Below are 20,853 nucleotides of genomic sequence, written 5' to 3'. Positions count from 1 at the left end.
CGTCTAGACGGACATAATTTTATTATATTCCGTCCACGCCAACTAAATTTCCAATTAGCTTTCAGGTGGACCCCACTTTCTTAAATTAAACTATAAATTATTACAATTAATTATGATTAACTAATATAATACTTCATCTTCTTCCATTATCATTTTTGTAATTCAATAAACATGGAATTTGAAATGGAAATATTCGGGTACTTCTCATTTGCAGTTTTGGTACACTGGTCCACTCACATACCGGTTTCGATACCGTATGATTCAAGTAGTAGATTCAAATAGTCAATCTTTTGAGTTAACCTTGGTGATAGTATTTTACCATTTACGGTTTACCATGAGTGATGCAATATGTTGTTTAATGTGTTCGAAAACAACTATAGATTATAGCCATAATTATGGGATGATAACATTAAGAATAATATATGGTGTATCCTTTCCGAATATAATATTATTTTTCTAGTTAAAGATGAGATGAAAGTAAGGGGTTTTTGAAAAGGGTTTAGTTTTATGGGTTTTCCGCGGGAAGTCTTACCCACGGGTTTCCCAATGTCACGCAGAATTTCCCAATGTTCTGCTTGATCTCTGGGATGATGCGGATAGGTCTGTAACCTTCCCGCAAGTCAGGAGCATTTAGAACCTTTTGTGTAGATTCTCCATGAGGTCTTGGTGGTTTTGAACATAGTGATCAATCATGTTATAACCACCAATTCCATCCTGAAGTTTCAAACAATCTAGTTCTTGACGTTCCCGCTATGCGGGGATGTTAATCCCGTTTCTGCAAGCATGGCCCAGAAGATCCTTCTTGGTTTCAATTCCCATGGAGTTCTCGGTATGCGAAGGGTTTTGCCTTGACGCTGTACCCGCACTTCGTCTTATTAGTTACTTTACTCCCAAGGTATCCCTGGCGTTAAATCCCTGCAGGGCTAGGTGCGTGAAGGGTTTTGCCTTAACACTGTACCCGTACCTGACTTATGGTTGCCGAGGTGTTCCTGGCGTTTAATCCCCTGCGGGCGCTAGGTATGTGAAGGGTTTTGCCTTAACACTGTACCCGCGCCCGACTTACAATTGGGTGCCGAGGTATGACTTTTTACGGGTGTTAGGTATGTGGAGGGTTTTGCCTTAACACTGTACCTGTGCCCGTTTTGTAGTTGGGTGGAATGCCAAGGTTTTCTCGGCTTCACTTCCCTGTGGGTGCTAGGTATGTGAAGGGTTTTGCCTTAACACTGTACCCGCACCCGGCTTTATAGTCGGGTTTTTTCCGGTTTCCGTTCCCTGCGGGTGCTAGGTATGTGAAGGGTTTTGCCTTAACACTGCACCCGCACCCGGCTTCATAATTGGGTTTTTCCGGTTTCCGTTCCCTGCGGGTGCTAGGTATGTGAAGGGTTTTGCCTTAACACTGTACCCGCACCCGGCTTCATAATTGGGTTTTTCCGGTTTCCGTTCCCTGCGGGTGCTAGGTATGTGAAGGGTTTTGCCTTAACACTGTACCCGCACCCGGCTTCATAATTGGGTTTTTCCGGTTTCCGTTCCCTGCGGGTGCTAGGTATGTGAAGGGTTTTGCCTTAACACTGTACCCGCAGCCGTCTTACGGTCAACTGGATAGCCAGGGTAAGGGGTTTTTCCCGCTTACTTTTCGAATCTTTGGGATTTGCGCATGCATATTTAAATTTATTCTAGCGCTTTTCCTCATATTCTAGATAGGTTAACCGTTCATCGCGTGGGTGTCAATAGATCTAGGTACCTTTCATGATTTATGCGGTTAAAACCTGCATTTTCATTCAGTAGGGTGACCGACATATAACTATGACTGACCTGCGTGAAGGTTTTCTATTCTTTGGGTTAATGCGGGTTTTGCCGCATTCCCTATGTAGCGAGTCTGCGTGAAGGTTTACCCATTGTTGGGTTTATGCGGGTTTGACCGCTTTCCCCATGCAACGACTTTTGCACTTATGTACGCGGTGAAGACCGACATATCCGTGTGAACAGTTTATATATGAATGCAAAACCATTAACGTCGATGTTTTAAGGAGAATCATTTCCATTAAAAGCGGCTCTTGGCCGGTACAAACTTGGAATTGATCTACATGTAACATTTGCGTAATTGAGCTCCGTTCCATGTTCGTGGGACGGGAGTGCCATCGAGCCTTTCAAGCCGGTATGCGCCCTTTCCCAGAACTTCTTTGATAATGTACGGCCCTTCCCAGACCGGTGCCAGTTTTCCTGGGCGTTCTTGGTTTGAAGCCTCGTTGTTACGCAATATGTAGTCTCCTACATTGAAGTTGCATAGCTTCACCCGCGTGTTGTAGTACTTTTGCATTTGTCGTTTGTAGTTCTCTTCACGCACTGCAGCTAAGTCTCTGCGCTCCTCGGTCAGCATAAGGTCTAACCGTCTCTCCGCGTCGTTGTCCTCTGGTTTCATCATGACCCTTGGTGAAGGTAGACCAATTTCGACCGGGACCATGGCTTCGGTGCCATAAGTGAGGCTGAACGGTGTTTCTCCTGTACTTGTCTTTTTCATTGTTCTATGAGCCCACAGTACATGTGGAACTTCGTCCACCCAGCCAGATCTGTGTTCCAGCAACCTTCTCTTTATGCCATCAACGATGCTCCTATTTGCTCTTTCCACCTCACCATTACCCTGCGGGTGTGCCACTGAGGTAAAGGTATGGGTGATTTGAAGTTCTTTAAGCCACCGTTGTAGGTTCTTGTCAGCAAAGTTGGTGCCGTTATCGCTCACCAAGTTTTGTGGAAGCCCGAAACGACAGATGATAAACTCCCAAATAAATTTTTTGATATGTTTCGCCGTCATTTGGGCTAAGGGTTTTGCCTCTATCCACTTGGTGAAGTAATCGATGGCCACCACTAGGAATTGAACGTTTCCTGCTGCTGTAGGGAATGGGCCCGTCACACCGATGGCCCACTTCTGAAATGGCCATGAGGAGGTGACTGGGACAAGATTATTCTTCGGGCGGTGCGTGTTAGGTGCGTAGAGCTGACAAGATCTGCACCTTCTGATGTATGCCAGCGCATCTGTATGCATCCCCGGCCAAAAGTATCCCGCGTTGTTCAGCTTGGCTACAACTGCGCGTGGACCTGCATGTATCCCGCAGATGCCTTCGTGTACCTCCCTTAGGAGGTAGTTAGCATCTTGGTCGTCGACGCATCTTAGGAGGGGACCAAGAAAGTTACGTCTGTAAAGTATGTCATCGATGAGTTGATAATTCAGTGCTTTACAGCGTACTTTTCTTGCCTGTGCCTTTGACTCCGGCAATATGCCCGCCGCAAGGTAATTTATTATCGGTGTCATCCATGTTTCTGTGCCGGTTTGGATGACACATACTTCTTTGTGCGGGACTGATGGTGCGCCAAGGAGTTCGATGCGGATGTCTTTACCCAGATGGGTGAAAGCCAGTGACGCAAGCTTGCTTAACGCGTCTGCAGACTTGTTTTCGCTACGCTTGACGTGTATGACTTTACAACTGTTAAAATCGCGCATGAGGGTTTTTGCTTGAGCGAGGTACAGGGCCATTGTGTCGTTCACTGCCGTGTACGTCCCGTTAATCTGATTGGCGACTAGCATGGAATCTACATGGGCTTCCAAGTTTTTCACTCCCATCTTACGCGCAATCCTTAACCCGGCCAAAAATGCTTCATATTCAGCTTCGTTATTCGTGCTTGGGAAGTCTAGCTGAATAGCATAAGTGTACTCTTGGCCTGTTGAGTTGGTCAGCTTTAACCCTGCGCCTGAGCCCTCGCTGCTGGACGCTCCATCAGTGTAAAGTCGCCAGACCTCGTCGATGTCTTGTGCTGGAGAGGGCTGAGCCTCGTCCTGGCACTCCTTCTCTCGCGATGCGGGGACCTCGGCAATAAAGTCTGCCAAGACATGGCCTTTTATGGCTGGTCGTGGCTTGTATTTTATTGCATATTCCCCCAATTCTATTGCCCACTTGGCTAGGCGTCCCGACAGTTCGGGTTTGCCCAAAACGTTTGCAAGTTTATAGTTGGTGAGAATAGTAATTGGGTGACCTTGGAAATATCGTCTTAGCCTGCGTGAAGCCTGCACCAGCGCTAAGACTAATTTCTCCAGGGTAGAATACCGAGTTTCAGCGTCCGTTAGGAGGCGGCTAACATAGTAGATTGGCATCTGGATGCCTTTTCGCTCGACTAACAGGACGGCTCCGGTCGCTCTGTCTGTTGCGGAGAGGTATAGGATTAACTCCTCTCCCGCTTCCGGTGCTGTGAGCGTTGGAAGTTCGATCAAGCGTGACTGAATTTCCTGAAAAGCTGCTTCCGCTTCTGGTGTCCAGCGGAAGTGCGTTTTCTTTAAACAGTTTCTCAGGGTCGACACGAACGGGAACGCCCTTTCCGCATGATTTGCCAAGAAGCGGTTAAGCGCAACTAGGCGTCCGTTCAGTGTCTGAGCTTGCTTGATGGTAGTAGGTGATTCCATTTTGACAATGGCCTCGACCTTTTCAGGGTTCGCTCTGAAGCCATCTTTTGTAACGATGACTCCTAAGAACTTCCCTTCTTCCATCCCGAAAGAACATTTGCTCGGGTTAAGCTTCATGTTTATCCTCCTAAGAGTGTTGAATGTTTCTTCGATGTCTTTCAACATCGCTTCCGGGTCAAGACTTTTGATGACCAGATCATCCATGTATACTTCCAGGTTCCTTCCGATTTGGGCGTGAAACTCTTTGTCCATTAGGCGTTGATATGTGGACCCGGCATTCTTAAGTCCGAATGGCATCATTTGATAACAGAATGTGCCATCGGGCGTCCGAAATGCGGTCTTATCTTGATCGTCAACGGCCATGTGGATTTGATGGTATCCTTTATACGCATCAAGGAAGCATTTAAGGCGAAACGGTGCTAACGAATCTACCTTGAGATCAATTTCGGGTAATGGGTAACAATCTTTGGGGCATGCTTTGTTCAGATCTTTGAAATCTATACACATGCGCCATTGTTTGTTAGCCTTCGGTACCATAACGGGATTTGCAACCCAAGTTTGATATCTGCTAACGCGTACGATGCCTGCGTCAAGGAGTTCCTTGACTTGGGTTCTACACGCGTTAGCTTGCTCTGCCCCCATTACTCTACGCTTTTGTATGACCGGCGTAAAAGCCGGGTCACATTTGAGCTTATGCTCCGCTTTATCTCGAGGTACATCAGTCATATCTGCTGGTTTCCATGCGAAGATATCAGCGTTCTTCTGTAGTAAGCGCTTGAGTAATGTGCGTGTGGGGTCAGTGATTGTTGGGCCAATGGTGACCGCCTGATCGGGGTATTTGCCATTGAAAGCCCATTCTTCTGGTTCGGTGAATGTGCGTTTGGCCATTTTTGGTTTGGGGTTGGAAGAAACAGATGCGATACATACCTGGGGAACGCCGGTGATCATTGCTACACCTGCCGCTGTTGGCCATCCCATCATGCCATGGACCGAAGATACAACGGCATTGAACCTTGCCATCCCATCTCTTCCGAAGAGGATGTCATATGTGTGATGTGGCTTTCTCATGACAACGAAATCCACATCTTCTGTGCGTGAGCGGTTCCCATCCGTAAGAGTGACAGGGAAAGATAAGATACCCAGGGGGGTGTTCGTGCTGCCATCGAATCCTTCCATCGAGGCGTAGACCGTTTCTAACCGCCCCTTGTCTTCCTCATCTAGCTTGTCAAAGAACTGTCTGTACATAACCGTTGATGAAGCGCCGTTGTCAACGAGAGTGCGGGAAGTGATGTAATGCCCCAGCTGGGTTTTGATGATGATAGGGCCCTCTTTGCTGGGTCCTCCTGGCACTCGTGGGAAACGTACCTCGGCCTCTTTCCATGCACACGGTTCTGTCGCTCGTGTCTTCCTACCCATGATGTTACCCTGGACCATGTGGATACTGATGTCAACTGGCTTTCGCCCGTTGTTTCTGTATCGGTTTTCATTCTTCCCTCCGTTCTTGATTGATGCCACCAGGTGTCGGAGTCTGCCATTCTTGACAAATGTTTCGATAACATCTTTCAAGGAGGAACACGTTTCAGTATTGTAGCCTTTTATGCCGTGGAAGTCACAATACTTGCTTTGATCTGCATCCGGATGTTGTCGGATCTTCGGAGCTCTTGGCCATGGAAGAGTCTCCGTGGTGAATACCTCCGTGACACTTTTAGTGAGCGGCGTCCACCTGGGGTGCTGATCCAACAGCTGTGTATTACCTCTTTCGCCTGCGAAGGAGCGAGAGCTAGATGAGGTGTCAAAGTTTACCCTTGACTGCCGCATGTGTAGCTTCCTCCTTTTGTTCCGCTGGGCGGTTTGGACATTTTCTCTAGTTCTTTGCGTATAGAAGTCTATAGTCTTGGGCAGATCTCTACCCAGTTGCTTCTCTGTTTCGGCAAAGCGCTTGGCTGCCGTCATGATGGCATCCCATGTGGATGGCATGCCATCTTTACCCGTCAACGTGCGGATAAGCTCTGGGTAATCCGCGCCTTGAATGAAAGCTGCGCGAACAAGGTCTTCGCTTATAACACCCAGACTCAGCTTCTTTGAGTTAAAGCGAGTAATAAAATCTAGCAAAGGCTCGTTTTTATCTCTAACGCAGTTGAGTATTGTCCATTGTTCTTTAGTATATTTCCTCTGTTGACTGAAGTGTTGGCTGAACTTGTGTTGAAAGTCCGCCCAATCAAAGATGTGGTGGACCGGTAGACGGTCAAACCACGCTTTTGCTGCTCCAACCAGTGTCATCTGGAACATGTAACACCACGTGGGCTCCGTCCAGTTACTGACGGTTGCCCCCGCTATGAATCTGTTCAGATGATCATCCGGGTCGGATATGCCGTCGTAGGTGCCAATGTTGGGCATCTGTTTGGCGCCTTTTGGGGCGATTGCTTCCGCTATGTCCCTTGCAAACTTGGAAGTTCCTGCGTTTGCAACCGTAGGTCTAAAGGTTTTGGAAAAGTCACGAGACTTTGCCTCCGCGTTCCTTTGTTCGAAAGGCTCTCCGAAATTTCTTGTTTGGAAGTCTATTCTCTTACGCTTCCCTTTCACCCTAAGGCGAGGGTTTGCGTCGGAATCAGATTCCTCCCAATCTTCATCCGAGGATTCGCATTCACTGCTCATGTTGAGCTGGTGTGTGCCTCCGAATTCGTAAGCCTGTTGGACGGAACGTAGGCGTTCGTCCAGCTCGGCTTGGAACTTTTTCTGACGTGCCTCCGCCCATGCCTTAACTTCATCAAGAGTTTGGTAGGGGAGCCTCGTTCGTTGTTTCTCTATCTGGGTATCAGTGAATCCCAGTGAACGATTATTTACTCCACTTGCCCCGGCTTGGGTAGCTGGGGTAGTGTTCGTAAAGTTTGTGTACTCGGTATTCCCCCTTATAGCTGGGGTCATAATTACCGGAGTCTCTTGGTTACTCGGTTTTGGGACCGGAGTATCCTTAACCATCTTTCCAGAAGTTTTGAAAAAACTGGAGAAAAATAAAGTTCTAGCTTTATGCACGGATGGCGCCAATGAAGAAACACCAGTCGAACCCCGACAGATTACGAGTAACCTGAGGGTTAGATAGACGTTTCCCACGAGGGATTAATTCCGGCAAGATGGTTCTTCCGATAACCTGCAAAACAGACACCGTGAGCTCGTCACTAAGAAAGGGGGGGGGGGTTCCTCCTTGTGACCACCCTCCGGCGTGAGAATCAGTCTATATTACTCTTTGAATATAAAAGTATGTTATTAATACTAGAGCAGTTATCAGGTAAATTATACAAGATATTAGATGATGAAATGATATTACCATTTGATGTCTTTTATAGCCGAAGGTGGGTTTCCAAGGAGGTTTAGCCGGCCTACTACTCTGCCAACTGTGGCCTACGCACGTGCTCTGCTGGTAATTGGTGGATAGGCAGCGGCTGACAGTGACCAGGCGTGCTGTTCACTTTTCCTTTTCCACCAACTACAGGCTAGGAACGTGGTATGGCAGGAGTTGGTGAGCAGGCGGCGGCTATTGGTCACAGTGCTGTGGCGTGTTGTCTGCCATGCTGCTGTCAGTGAGCTGTCGTATCGTTGGTCAGATCTTTTGTCCATACCTGGTCAGGTATCACACAAAAGATCCTCCATTATTATACGGACTGGCTCATTTAGGCGGGAGTTTTCCCCCTCCCGCCTTTATGCGGGAATGTTCCCGGCTTTGCTCATTCCTTCTTCAGGTGACTACTGAATTATTACTGAGTTTGAGCCTTATGCGTGTAGCCATGCTGCGCGGGTGGCCAGTCCCTAATGGCGGGTATCCGCACCTGCGGGAACAGGCGGATACTTGGAAACCATAGGGAGGCATTTCCTGCGGGACCAGCTTGCGTACCGCATGTGAGGTCGTCACAACTCTGAGCGTGGTGGGTCCTGCGGGTTTGGTAGGTCGCGGCGCAGACGTCCCTATGGTGAAGTCTGCGGGTTCAACTGCGTAGACGTCCGTTTAAGGAGTCTTGCGTGTTCAACTGCGCAGACGTCTCCTTTTAAGGGAGTCTTGCGGGTCCTAACCACCTCTGCTGGGACCTACCTCTTCAGCTTGTGACTAGAGTAGAGTTTGATCGAAGACCAGAGATGGAGAGGCCTTCATGTTATCGTTGTAGTACGAACCAAAGAACCAAGGACCCATATCAACAACCTCGACTCGATCTCTTCTCTTATACTTCATTAAGAATAACGGATCGGAATGAAGGAGATGAAATGATAAGAAGATTGGAGGATCGGAGTTTGTGATTGTGAATATTTTAGAAGATGAAATGATAAGAAGATATAAGAAGATGAGAAATGATCAAATAAGAAGTATGGTTTTTCTAAGAAGGCTAAGAAGGAGGGTATTTTAGTCTACTACCTTAATATTGAAACCCACTTCATTTAATTTCAAAATCCCACTTAATTAAAACCCATCTCCTACAACCACCACCGCCCACCGCCACCCACCGCCACCACCATGCCGGAAAAGTTTTCGGAAATTTCGCCGGAAAATAAAACACTATGAAAAACACAATGAAAAAGACACAATGTAAAAAACACAATGGAAAAACACTATGAAAATAAAAACACAATGACAAAAACACAATGAAAACACAATTAAATAACACAATGTAAAAACACAATACAAAAACACTATAAAAAAATAAAACACAATTGTATAACACAATTTTGTAAAACACAATTATGATAAAACACACTTTGTAAAAACCCACGAATTTTTTTTTATTTTTATAAAGCAATATGGTACTCATATAAAAGATAAAAAAACACTCGTTTTTATGGTGAAATTGTTTTGAAAAAAAAATGTCTTATAAAAAAGTTATGGACGTTTTAAAATGATGGGGGAATTTGACATGTGCCTTGCATGTGGAGAGAGAAACTCAACAAATGTGTTATCCCTATTATGCCCTACCCCTGTTTTACACTTGATGATCTTTCTAATCTAATCTCAACCATTTAATTCTCAAATGAATGGACAAGATAATTTCCTATCATTCATAGGAAAACTAATCTTCTTATTATAACTCAACCCATAAGAAGATTGCATTTGTTCTTACCAGATAGAAAAGATGAGAATATGATCTCCTGGGAACAAATTCATTTTAAATGTGTCTTGGAAGACGAAATTCAAAAAACTATTTTCTCAAGAAAAATAGAATTTGAACGGACCGGATAAGAAACATATAAAAAATCGTCTGGATAGATTGCTTTTTACAAAATGATTTAAGTTAGAAATATGGACGAAAACCCCAAGATTTTTAAAAATCTTGTCGGGTTTGTCAGACTCAGGCCAAGTGTCAAGTTTTAATTGGTTCTACAATACCGTCGATTATAATTCCAAAGCGTCGCCTCAGTACAAGTTCGTTAGATTATTTTAAGAATCTGGTTATTTTTTAAATCTTTTTTTTCCTATTTTCATTTGAGTCTTTTTAAAAATTTTCCTTATCTTAAATATACATTTTGCTCTACCATTACCTTTTGCCAGCCACACATTTGTTAACACCTATTGTGTCGGCCCGCCAATCAATCAATTTCAACACCCACAACCTTCTCATCAAACTTCATACAATTTTTAATTTCCTTTACCAAATCATTATAAATATACAACTCTTAATACACAAGGTACAACTCATCATAACATAACTGTTTTACCTTCCATCGTTCTGAAACATGATTTTACCGGAAAATATCAATTTGAACCCTAACAAAACAATCGAACATTCCACTTTTATTACACAAAAAAATAAAAGAAACGGAAAACTAAAAAACAAGACGTGGTACAACTCTTAAGGCACAAGGTACAAGTTAACATATTTTTGAGTTTTTGCAATCAATCAATAGAACAAAGAAAAAGACGTCTTAAAAGTTTATATAAAAATGTGATCACACATTTAAAATCCACAAAACCAATCAACAATATCATTGATTCCAATTCCATTGCCGGAATTGAAAATTAAGAAATGGGAGCTCAATGGTCTAAACAGATGGAACGACGAAAATCGATCGCTGACGAGAAGAAAAAACTACGAGAACTCGAAGAGAGCTGCGGCTGCAGCTTTCCGGGGTCGGATCACCACCCTACAGACCGGAAAAATTGGATTTCCGGCCTCAACCCGGAAAGGATCCGGATCAATCAAATTGTATGGCCGGGAACCCATGATTCTGCTACGAACAAAATCGGAATCAGAATGGTTTCCCGGCCATTCGCGCAATGTCAATCTTTATCCATTTACAAACAACTTGTTCTTGGGACCCGCCTTCTCGATATTCGTGTCAACGAGAATCGAAAAGTCTGCCACGGGATTCTCGCCACGTACAGTGTGGACGTGGTGATTAATGATGTCAAAAAGTTTATTTCTGAAACCGAGTCCGAAATAATAATTCTCGAGATCCGGACCGAATTCGGGCACAGTGACCCGCCCGAATTCGAGAAATATTTAGAGGAACAAATTGGGGAATATTTAATCCATCAAGATGATCAAGTATTTAACAAAACAGTGGCTGAAATTCTACCCAAACGAATAATATGCATATGGAAGCCTCAAAAATCCGACCCGCCGAAACCGGGCGGGTCGTTATGGAGTTCGGGTTACTTGAAAGATAATTGGATCGACACGGATTTGCCCGCGACAAAATTCGAGAGTAATTTGAAGTTTTTGGGTCAGCAAGCGCCGGTGAGTTCTAGGAAATATTTTTATCGGGTCGAGAATACGGTTACACCCCAAGCGGATAACCCGGTTTTGTGTGTGAAACCGGTTACGAACCGGATCCATGGGTGTGGGAGGTTGTTTATTGCGCAATGTCTCGCGAAAAATATTGCGGACCGGTTACAAGTGTACTCGACCGATTTTATCGATGAGGATTTTGTTGATGCTTGTGTTGGTCTTACGTTGGCGAGGATTGAAGGGAAGGCTTGAGTTTGTTATTGTGTTAAAACGTGAATAATTTGTTTTAGTGATTTGTGTTCATTTGTTTGATTCTTGTTTGTAAAATAATATGTTTGTGTAAAGTTGTTTGCTATTGATGTTGTTTTGGGATTCACTTTCTTGTGCTTCTTGTTTTTTGGAACTTTGTAACTATCTAGATTCAGGGACGGATTTATTTAATTGAGTACCGGGTCAAGCGAACCAGGTGTTTTTCGAACCGTAGTGGAGCATTTAATAGCGACTTTTTTAGCGAACCAGGTGTTTTTCGAACCGTAGTGGAGCATTTACTTGACCCGAACCGTTAAACCAATCCGAATTGTCAACCCGACCCAATTTTTTTATACGCGTTCTTATACATTTAGAGCATCTTAAAATAGCGAACCAGATAAAAAAAAATTCTAAATCCGTCACTGTCTAGATTGATTTGTTATCTTCGTGTTCTTGTGTCTTCATAAATATAATTATCAATTAGTAAATTGTGTTGTTGATTACTTTTGAATATAATTGATTACAGTTAGGATGTTCGTTTTTTAATTACAAGAAAAGAAAAGGTTGATTTCAAATATTAAAGGGACGGAACTATTAAGAAACACGATGTTTAGACCTCATACATACGTGTACCGATATGTAACCACTCGCACACTTACATGAACAGGCCAACACAAAACGTATGTACAAATAGAGTAAAATGGAGCCATGTATTGGCATGGTTCACTTGATCGATGTGATGGAGCTAAATTCACAACATATATATGTAAACAACATGTTTTGAGTTTAAAATTTGAATTTTCATAAAACATATATGTAAACAAGTAGTTGTTTTTAACTATGTTTTGTAACTCAAAACTTGCATTATGCAAGTGATTAAAAACAACATCTGTGATTGATTGCTTGAATCATCCAACACTTTTCTTGACACAAAACGCAATAAACTGGTAAAAGAATATTTCAAATTTTCAATTATATAACGCAAATAATGGGCTCGGCCCATACCTCCATTGAGGCTTACTTGATCTTATATCATGAAATATAAATGCCCATAGTCCATTTTCATTTTTCAGAATCTCATTTTCAGCCATGAATAAATCTGCTAAAAGTATTTTACATTATTATTATTATTATTATTATTATTATTTCATAAAAGTTACAATATGTTTTCTCCCAAGCATTCTTGTGCTATATTTATTCCTTGCTACTATTAGTACAAATAAAGAAAATATATAGATGCATACCATATTTATTTTATCTGATGACGTGTACGTGGGAGGTGAAAAATATTGCCGGTTGGTAACCGAAATCGATTTAAAAACTGGTTTGACAGAAAGTGGTTTGGACACAAATCGAAATGTGTGTTGAAATTTGGTTTGTAATCTATACATTGGAACAACCGGTCAAATAATGGTTTTAAGCCAGCACAATCCAATCATTTATCCCTTAAATCGGTTTGGACCTATAAGGATTTTTTTAACAGCATTTATTATTAACAAACCAAGCAACCGGCCCAATTAAGCCTAACAGGAGCAAGGCCCAACACAAAAACAAAACAAACAGAAATTAAAACAATTAGAGAGGGGAGAATAAATTTTATTAAAACCAACGCGTTAACTACCAGAATTCTTCTATACTTTAATGATTGAGTTTCAAAACGTCTTATTAAACTTTTCAAAAAACCATTTTAAAATGTTAGGATTTGGAGCTTTCAGAAAAACTGTTTGTTTACCTTTTTAAAAAGCTAAAATAATAGAATTTTTTGTGATTATCAAACACAATTTATCTTATTGACTTTTTGAAAAAGCCAATAAGGTGTTTTCAAAAACATGCTCTTTGTATACCTGTACTTGTATTTGCCACATGATATTTTTGTAAAATGCAAGGTTGTTGACATTTATTAGGATGATTGACAATAAACAATTACAAAGTGATAAATATAGTAGGAAATATTTTACACTAGTGATGCGTAGGAGATCAACCATAAATAGGAATGACAATAAAATGGGTACTCGCAACCTCAGTCTTATAAATGATTGGGAAATCATGTATAACTACTAGCTCTATATCCGAGAACTAGAAGTACTGAGTATACCCATTAGTTTTCTAAAATTCACGCATTGGGATTTTTAAATATATTTCTTAATATTTTAGTTTTAAAACAAATTTATCACCCAAAATAATTAGAAATATAATAACTAAAAGTTAGTGAATTAGCGTATTATTTTATGTGTTGTTTTAGGTGATTGGACGAGCATAACCTTACTTGAGCCGCCTCATACTTACGAAATTTTTTAAAACTAATCTCATATCTGGTTTCACATCTAAACACATGTCTATCAATGTGTCCCAAATATTTCAAGTTTTATAGTTGTCTATCAAGTTAGAGTTCGACTATGATCCCAACTCCTTAAAAGAAGATTGGTGGGCATCAAGAATTAAGAAAATTTTGATTTTTCAACAAACATGTGATGTGAGCTCGACTTTTCTATTTATAGTAACTTTATATCATCTAGAAGATATGATAATGTGATCTTGGGTGTTCATTTTGATCCATTGGTGTACATGTTATGCTTGTCTAACCGTTTAATGATACATGCAACTTTCAAGCACATTGATGCCATGATATGTGTAACCAATTTTATTAAAGATATTTAGTAGGACCTATTTAACACATTGAATATCCGGTTCGGGCCCTTTCGTGACTCACGAGTATGATCTGGTATGGGGTCTCTCCCCGTACTTATACCCGGACTCCTCAGAACTGGTTCCACCTTTACCCGGTCAAAACCCAACCTGAAATAAACCCAATCAAGTACCCGACTATACTTGAAACTAATTCCTACCCGATCCGGTTTTGACTTTTAATGATCATACCCGGACCGGTTTCCATCCGATTCTGGTACCTAATAATACCCGGTTTATGCGCACACCTCTACCTTTGCCTCCTAGCTCTAATTAGATGGTTAGAATCTTTTCATAAATAAATATTTATCAATTAGCTCGACCACAAACCCCAAACCACCTCATTTTATTTTTATCTTTAACAACCATTACACTCCCTACAAACATGTGGTTTATTTTAAACCCCTTTTTTACCGTCCAAAAAAAGTACAATTTTAAACCCTTTTTTTAGCTACAATAAAAACCCAAACCCAAATATTATTAACCCATTTATTTATTTTAAAACAATTTAAATTATATTATTAAATAAGTAGGTTGCTTTCCTTTAAGCCTCTGCTGCATCTCCTTCTCTCTCTTCTCCGGCCATCTTCTCCGCCGCGGACCGCCGTCGCCACCTTCAATGTATGTTCATTCCTTTAAATAGTAATAATAATAAAATTGAAAAATCAAATACCCATTTCGTAATTGTCATTAAATTTGCAAATTAATTATTTAACCCTTCATTTTCTTTCTTTAGATTTCAAGATTACGACGGTTGACGGAGGCGGTCCGCCGTCGGTAATGGCGGACATCGTGAAACAAATCATCGCCAGACCCATTCAATTGGCCGACCAAATTATCAAAGAAACCGAATTCGCTTGCTCATATAAACAAGATTGTGCCGATATTAAAACCAAGACTGAAAAACTCACCGCTCTTCTCCGGCAGGCGGCGCGTGCCAGTAACGACCTCTATGAACGCCCCACGCGCCGCATCATAGACGACACCGAACAGGTCTTGGACAGAACATTACAGCTTGTGATTAAATGTCGTGCTAATGGATTAAGCCGCCTTTACACGTTTATCCCGAAAGGAAGTGTCAAGAAACAATCGAATCAGATCGAGAATTCGGTCGGTGACGTGTCGTGGCTGCTTCGGGTCTCGACTCCCGCGAACGAGCGGGATGACGAGTATGTCGGGTTGCCACCCATTGCCGCGAACGAGCCGATACTTTGTTTGGTGTGGGAACAAGTTGCCATCCTTTGTTGCGGGACCCTTGATGATCGGGCCGACGCGGCTGCCTCGCTCGTCTCGTTGGCCCGTGACAACGAGCGGTATGGGCGGTTGATTATTGAAGAGGGCGGGGTGCCCCCGCTTTTGAAATTAGCGAAAGAAGGGCGGATGGAAGGTCAAGAGAGTGCGGTTCGGGCTATTGGTTTGCTCGGGCGTGATGCGGAGAGCGTGGAGCAAATCGTTAATGCCGGCGCTTGTGCGGTGTTCTCCAAAATATTGAAAGAAGGGCACATGAAGGTTCAAATTGTGGTGGCATGGGCCGTGTCGGAGTTAGCCGCGAACTTCCCACCGTGCAAAGACCGGTTCTTGCAAACCAACACGATTCGGTTGCTTGTGAGTCATTTAGCATTCGAGACGATTGAAGAGCATAGCAAGTACACCATTAACAAGGTTGTTGATATGGCGAGTTCGGATAAAAATGGTAAAGTCGGGCAAGGCGATGATGATAAGGGCCATGTTTCACGCCCGGGTGGTTTGGACACTCTGGATATCTCTCGAGCTGTGTCCGTAAAATCCCCGAGCCAAGCTCAACAACGACGAGAAAAGAGTAGAAGGCGTGCTGCGTTGACCGGTCAAAGCATTAAAGGGAGGGAGTTTGAAGATCCGGCTACAAAAACTGAAATGAAGGCGATGGCGGCTCGAGCCCTGTGGCACCTATGTGCCGACAACTTTCCGATTTGTAAAACCATAACCGAGTCACGGGCACTTCTTTGTTTCACGGTACTTTTGGAAAAAGGTGAAGATGAAGTGAAGTACAACTCAGCGATGGCGCTTATGGAAATTACTGCAGTGGCCGAAAGCCATACTGAATTAAGGCGTTCAGCCTTTAAGCCGACGTCCCCAACCGCTCGTGGGGTTGTGGACAGGTTGCTTAAAATTATTAACAAAGGAGAGTCTGATCTCCTTATTCCAAGCATCCAATCCATTGGAAACTTAGCCCGAACCTTTCGAGCGACTGAAACCCGGATCATCCCTCCCTTGGTGAGGCTCCTTGACGAGAGGGAGAACGAGGTGTCCGCACAGGCAGCCATTGCACTGATCAAGTTTGCGTGCTCAGATAACTACCTACATGTGAACCATTGCAATGCGATATTAGAGGCGAAAGCACCCAAGTACTTGATTCAACTAACTTATTTCGGAGAACAAATGGCTCAAATACCGGCCTTGATCCTCCTTTGCTATATTGCGTTACACGTGCCCGATAGTGAAACATTAGCTCAAGAAGATGTGCATATTGTGCTTCAATGGGCTTTGAAACAAGGACATTTGATGCAAGATTCACAGCTAGAAACACTTGTTTTGGAAGCCAAACAGAGATTGGAGATCTATCAATCTCGAGCTTAACTTTTGATTTCGGTTTCGGCTTTCTTTATTTGTTCTTATTTCAGCGTACATATAGTTAGGTATCGTTACATAATCTTTTATCTATTGTTTTATTTGGTCACGGTACATACATATGTTGTGCATCCTGCTTAACTAAACTTATCAATATCAAAATACAAACACAATACTTTCACATGACAAGTTATTAGCATAATTAATCAATAATTAAAAATAGAACTTAACCACTACTTTCATGTTCTTAGAGCATTGCAAAATAAGAATGTCACATAAAGATATTCTAGGTTGAACCACCAACTACAATATTGATAAATTACGTACCAATTAAACCATTCATACTGGTTGGGCAGACCGACCAAAATAGGGTCAATATTTTAAAATTTTCATAATTTTGTTTTCTCTAAATTCTGACTGTCCATATTTGTTTCTTCTAAACCTCACTATCCATATTTATCGTGGGAAATGTCATAAAAATAAATGCTACGACTTTGCATGAAATAAACTTGTGTTCTTTGTAAACAGTACTTTCAACAAATTTTTTGATACTATTCTACTAACTCAACTTTTTCATTATTTTTGTTTTGCAAAATTTATAAAAAAATATCTGGTAGACAGAGGAGAAGGTTGATCATGGATTAAATTTATTATAAGAATCGTATAATAAAGAAAACATATAGTGATAGATTCTGTGAACTTATCCTCCTGTTTCTTTGGCTTATGTTATTACATATATATAATGCTAAATTTATTGTTATTTTGATTAATTAAATTATAATTCTGCTAAAATGCCCCCTACTTTATGCATGGACCACGAATACTTGTTTTTTTAATGGAAAAACTAGAACTATATTTGCATGTTTTCAACATTTTAAAGTGCTCAAAGACTATCTTCAACAAATAGTATTTTTGTAACAGTTATTGTTCCTTCTTTATTTTAAGTTGATTATGTCACTATAAAAGGTAGACGGGTTGCCTTTGCTACATCATAACCTTTTCAAAATATAGAAATGACACAAGTTGTGTTTAATTTCCTTCAATCTACACGGGAAGTAGAACATCTAGATTCTCATTATCCACCTATACTATCAAATAAAAAGATCAAATTATTCGGGGTTGAGCTTGATCCTGACAAATTCCAGTCACCTGCCACAGGCTCACCAGAGAAAGAGAAGTCTTCCATGCTAGATTCCAAAGAGACAAAGAAGTTCGTGTGCCAATATTGTTTCAACGGGTTTGTAAACTCTCAAGCATTAGGTGGACATCAAAACGCGCATAAAACTGAACGGATGAACAAGAAAAGGTTGTTGTTACAAGCTAGAAAAGCCACCATCGAGTGTTATCTCCAATCCTGCGGCCAGATTATTAATAATCATGGTATTAACGTAAGTTTTCATGGTCATTGTGCTGGGTATGAATTTAGTGAACCAGATTTTACTTTCGGTTGGTACGATGAAGATTTACTCAATTTAGTAGCCTTTAAGGATACATATTATCCTGGTTACCGCCAGCACACACACACACGTCAAGAAGGATGCATTCTTCATTATCAGATGACCCAAAGCAGGCTTGTAATAATCTGGATCTTCAATTGACTCTAAGTTCATACTCCTTCAACTAAACTAACCATTCAATTCTTTAAGAAAACCATTTATCAGCTTGAATCATGAGATAACATCTCTTAGATTTGTGTCAGTATCTTAAAGATATTTTCGAGTATCGAATCAATCTTCTCGTTATCTTGCGTGTGTAGGTATGAAACTAGCATATATATAATTATTAGATTTTGATAAGGTGCTCTTCCTTTAGAGGTTGGAAGTTTGAGTATGGTGATGGACATTCGTGTAATGGTATTATTAGGAACTTTGTTGTAACTAAAAATCATGTAATTGTTTGTTTGGACATTTATAATAGCAATACCTATATTTAAGTTTTATATTATTGTATAATATTTCGATCTACAAGGCTTTAATGAATATACTCGCTAATAACGATTTGAACTAGTGAATAGTACGATCCTAAAAGCATCTTAGACTTGCAACCTCATCCCGAGGTCTGGAGCCGCGGATGGGGGGACTGCTGGGTGGTGGGTTTGCAGCGAAGGACGATAGTCGGACATGTTGGGTTTCAACGATGGTCAAAGAACGGTTTAAACCCGATTTTAATATTCGTTTCATATTTATTAATCATATTAACAAATAAACGAGCGCAGCGGAATAACGAGTACCCACCATAACGAAACCAAAACAAGGATCCGGTTACAACAACACGAGCACGAGATTTAAACAACCAAACAACCGTAAACGTAAATAACCGTATTTAAGTTTACCTAGGTTACGAAGAACGGGTTGAGACACCGAGGAGTAAAGAACGATGCTAGGTGACACAACAAGATTGAACCAAGATTCCGGCGACGGCAGACGGCAACAACAACAACGGCAGAGGCTTCGGCATAGCAGCATCAGCGTGACAGCAGCAGCAGTCGGAGATCAGCAGCGGCGTCCGGAGGGTTGCGGCAGCAGGAGGGCGGTGGCGCCGACGGCTTAGTGGTGGTGGCTAGGGTTTATGTCTGGAACATGTGTGTTACCTTCTCATCATATTATCTAGGTATATATATAACTAGATATTAGGGTTTAATCAACTAGTAAACCCAATGGGCTTAGAGCCTAATCACCACACTAAAAGCCGTGTCCACCATTTAATCTTGTTTAATTGTGTCTGGCCTGGTTAACTAATTTACACGGGCTTGATGTTAGCTATCCCCGGTATAACTCTCACGTGTCATAACCGGGTCGACCCGCGTTGACTTGACCCGAACCGGTCCACATTCAACAGTCTCTCACTTGGACGGTTTTGGATCAAGTAGCACAACACTGACAGCTAGAGGTGCTCTAGCTACACATAGCTGTCCCCAACTGATTATGACATTTTTAAATTCATTAACCAAAATATCTTGGTATACATTATTGCAAGATAATGAACTTATAGTAATCGTTGTCATCTATCCTTTCCGTATGAGACATCAATTAAACAATGAGACATGGATCATATCAATCTCATATAGTGTTCAATTATTGTAGTTCTCGATATTGAGTCAAAGTGGTTCAATCAAACACACAAGTTTGGGTAAGACCTCACACTTTACCAGTTTGAATTAACGAGGGCGCCAAGATGTCTAACTGTTACATTTCATGTAAGAGCACAAAATCCTACCTTGATTACATACAACTCCCACTGAACTCCAGAATATTCCCAGTCAATGCCTTTATGACTGGCAGTTACGCGACATCGGTTAGCACGATCAAAGAATATTCTTCGCTAAATGAAAGTTCTAATATGTATCTCAGGTCTAAGGATACTAAATGAGTATAGCATTATCAAAACATCTTATGATCAAGATCCATGAAAATGATTTGATGCGAATTACATCCAATGTCATTCATAATGAGGTCTTGAGTTTTGAAGTCAACTCCTTGAGTCCAAAGTCAGAATAGTCTTAATTCAGAATCGTTCCCACAAATCTGACCGACTATGGACAATTTAGAATATAATATTCACGGATTAAACGTATTAAAAGAAAACAGTTGTATCATTCAAAGTTTGCATTTAAACATTATATCATAGATGAATTGAAAAGTACAACTGCTTAAATGTTCATACATCCAAATACTAAATCAAAATAAATCACTAGCAAATCTAAGCCCGATAGCATCTCTATGCTGATCATGCTTGTCCTGAGTCATCGGCTTAGTGAACGGGACTGCTAGATTTTAATCTGTGTCAACTTTGCTTATTATGATGTCACCTCGTTCCATCATTTCTCGAATAAGGTTGAACTTCCTTAGGATGTGCTTGGCTCTGTGATGAAACCTGGGCTCTTTGGCCTGAGCAATAGCACATGTGTTATCACAGAACACCTCGATTGGTTTGTTGATACTCGGGACCACATCAAGGTCGGTGATGAACTTCTTCATCCAAGTAGCATCCTTAGCAGCATCTGATGTAGGTATATATTCGGATTCGGTGGTTGAATCCGCCACTACACTCTGTTTGGAGCTCTTCCAATTCCATTGAGAGTGAAAACGAATCCTGACTGTGAGCGAGAATCATCTCGGTCAGTCTTGAAGCTAGCATCAGTGTAACACCTTA

General features: G+C 41.7%; 2 protein-coding genes across 2 annotated transcripts; both read left to right on the top strand.

The window, feature by feature from the left end:
* The first annotated feature begins 10,359 nt into the window (after window positions 1-10,359).
* On the top strand, window positions 10,360-11,524 carry LOC143566710 (uncharacterized). The gene has a single exon (XM_077053336.1). The coding sequence runs from the start codon at window positions 10,456-10,458 to the stop codon at window positions 11,410-11,412; it is 957 nt and encodes a 318-aa protein (XP_076909451.1). The 5' UTR covers window positions 10,360-10,455; the 3' UTR covers window positions 11,413-11,524.
* A 2,886-nt stretch (window positions 11,525-14,410) lies between these two features.
* On the top strand, window positions 14,411-16,710 carry LOC143566709 (uncharacterized). The gene is made up of 2 exons (XM_077053335.1): window positions 14,411-14,715; window positions 14,831-16,710. Exon 2 carries the CDS (start codon window positions 14,875-14,877, stop codon window positions 16,708-16,710), a length of 1,836 nt encoding a protein of 611 aa, XP_076909450.1. The 5' UTR covers window positions 14,411-14,715; window positions 14,831-14,874.
* Window positions 16,711-20,853: the final 4,143 nt, after the last annotated feature.

Source organism: Bidens hawaiensis, unplaced genomic scaffold (genome assembly GCF_021521415.1).
Source record: "Bidens hawaiensis isolate Kalapana, Puna unplaced genomic scaffold, B.hawaiensis_p1.1 tig00023039_1, whole genome shotgun sequence".
In the NCBI taxonomy this organism is placed as follows: domain Eukaryota; kingdom Viridiplantae; phylum Streptophyta; class Magnoliopsida; order Asterales; family Asteraceae; genus Bidens; species Bidens hawaiensis.
This window is presented reverse-complemented; position numbering and strand designations above follow the sequence as displayed.

What these genes read in the sequence shown, in the direction of transcription:
- LOC143566709 (XM_077053335.1), top strand. Translation starts at nt 14,875, where the DNA reads ATGGCGGACATCGTGAAACAAATCATCGCCAGACCCATTCAATTGGCC.
- LOC143566710 (XM_077053336.1), top strand. Translation starts at nt 10,456, where the DNA reads ATGGGAGCTCAATGGTCTAAACAGATGGAACGACGAAAATCGATCGCT.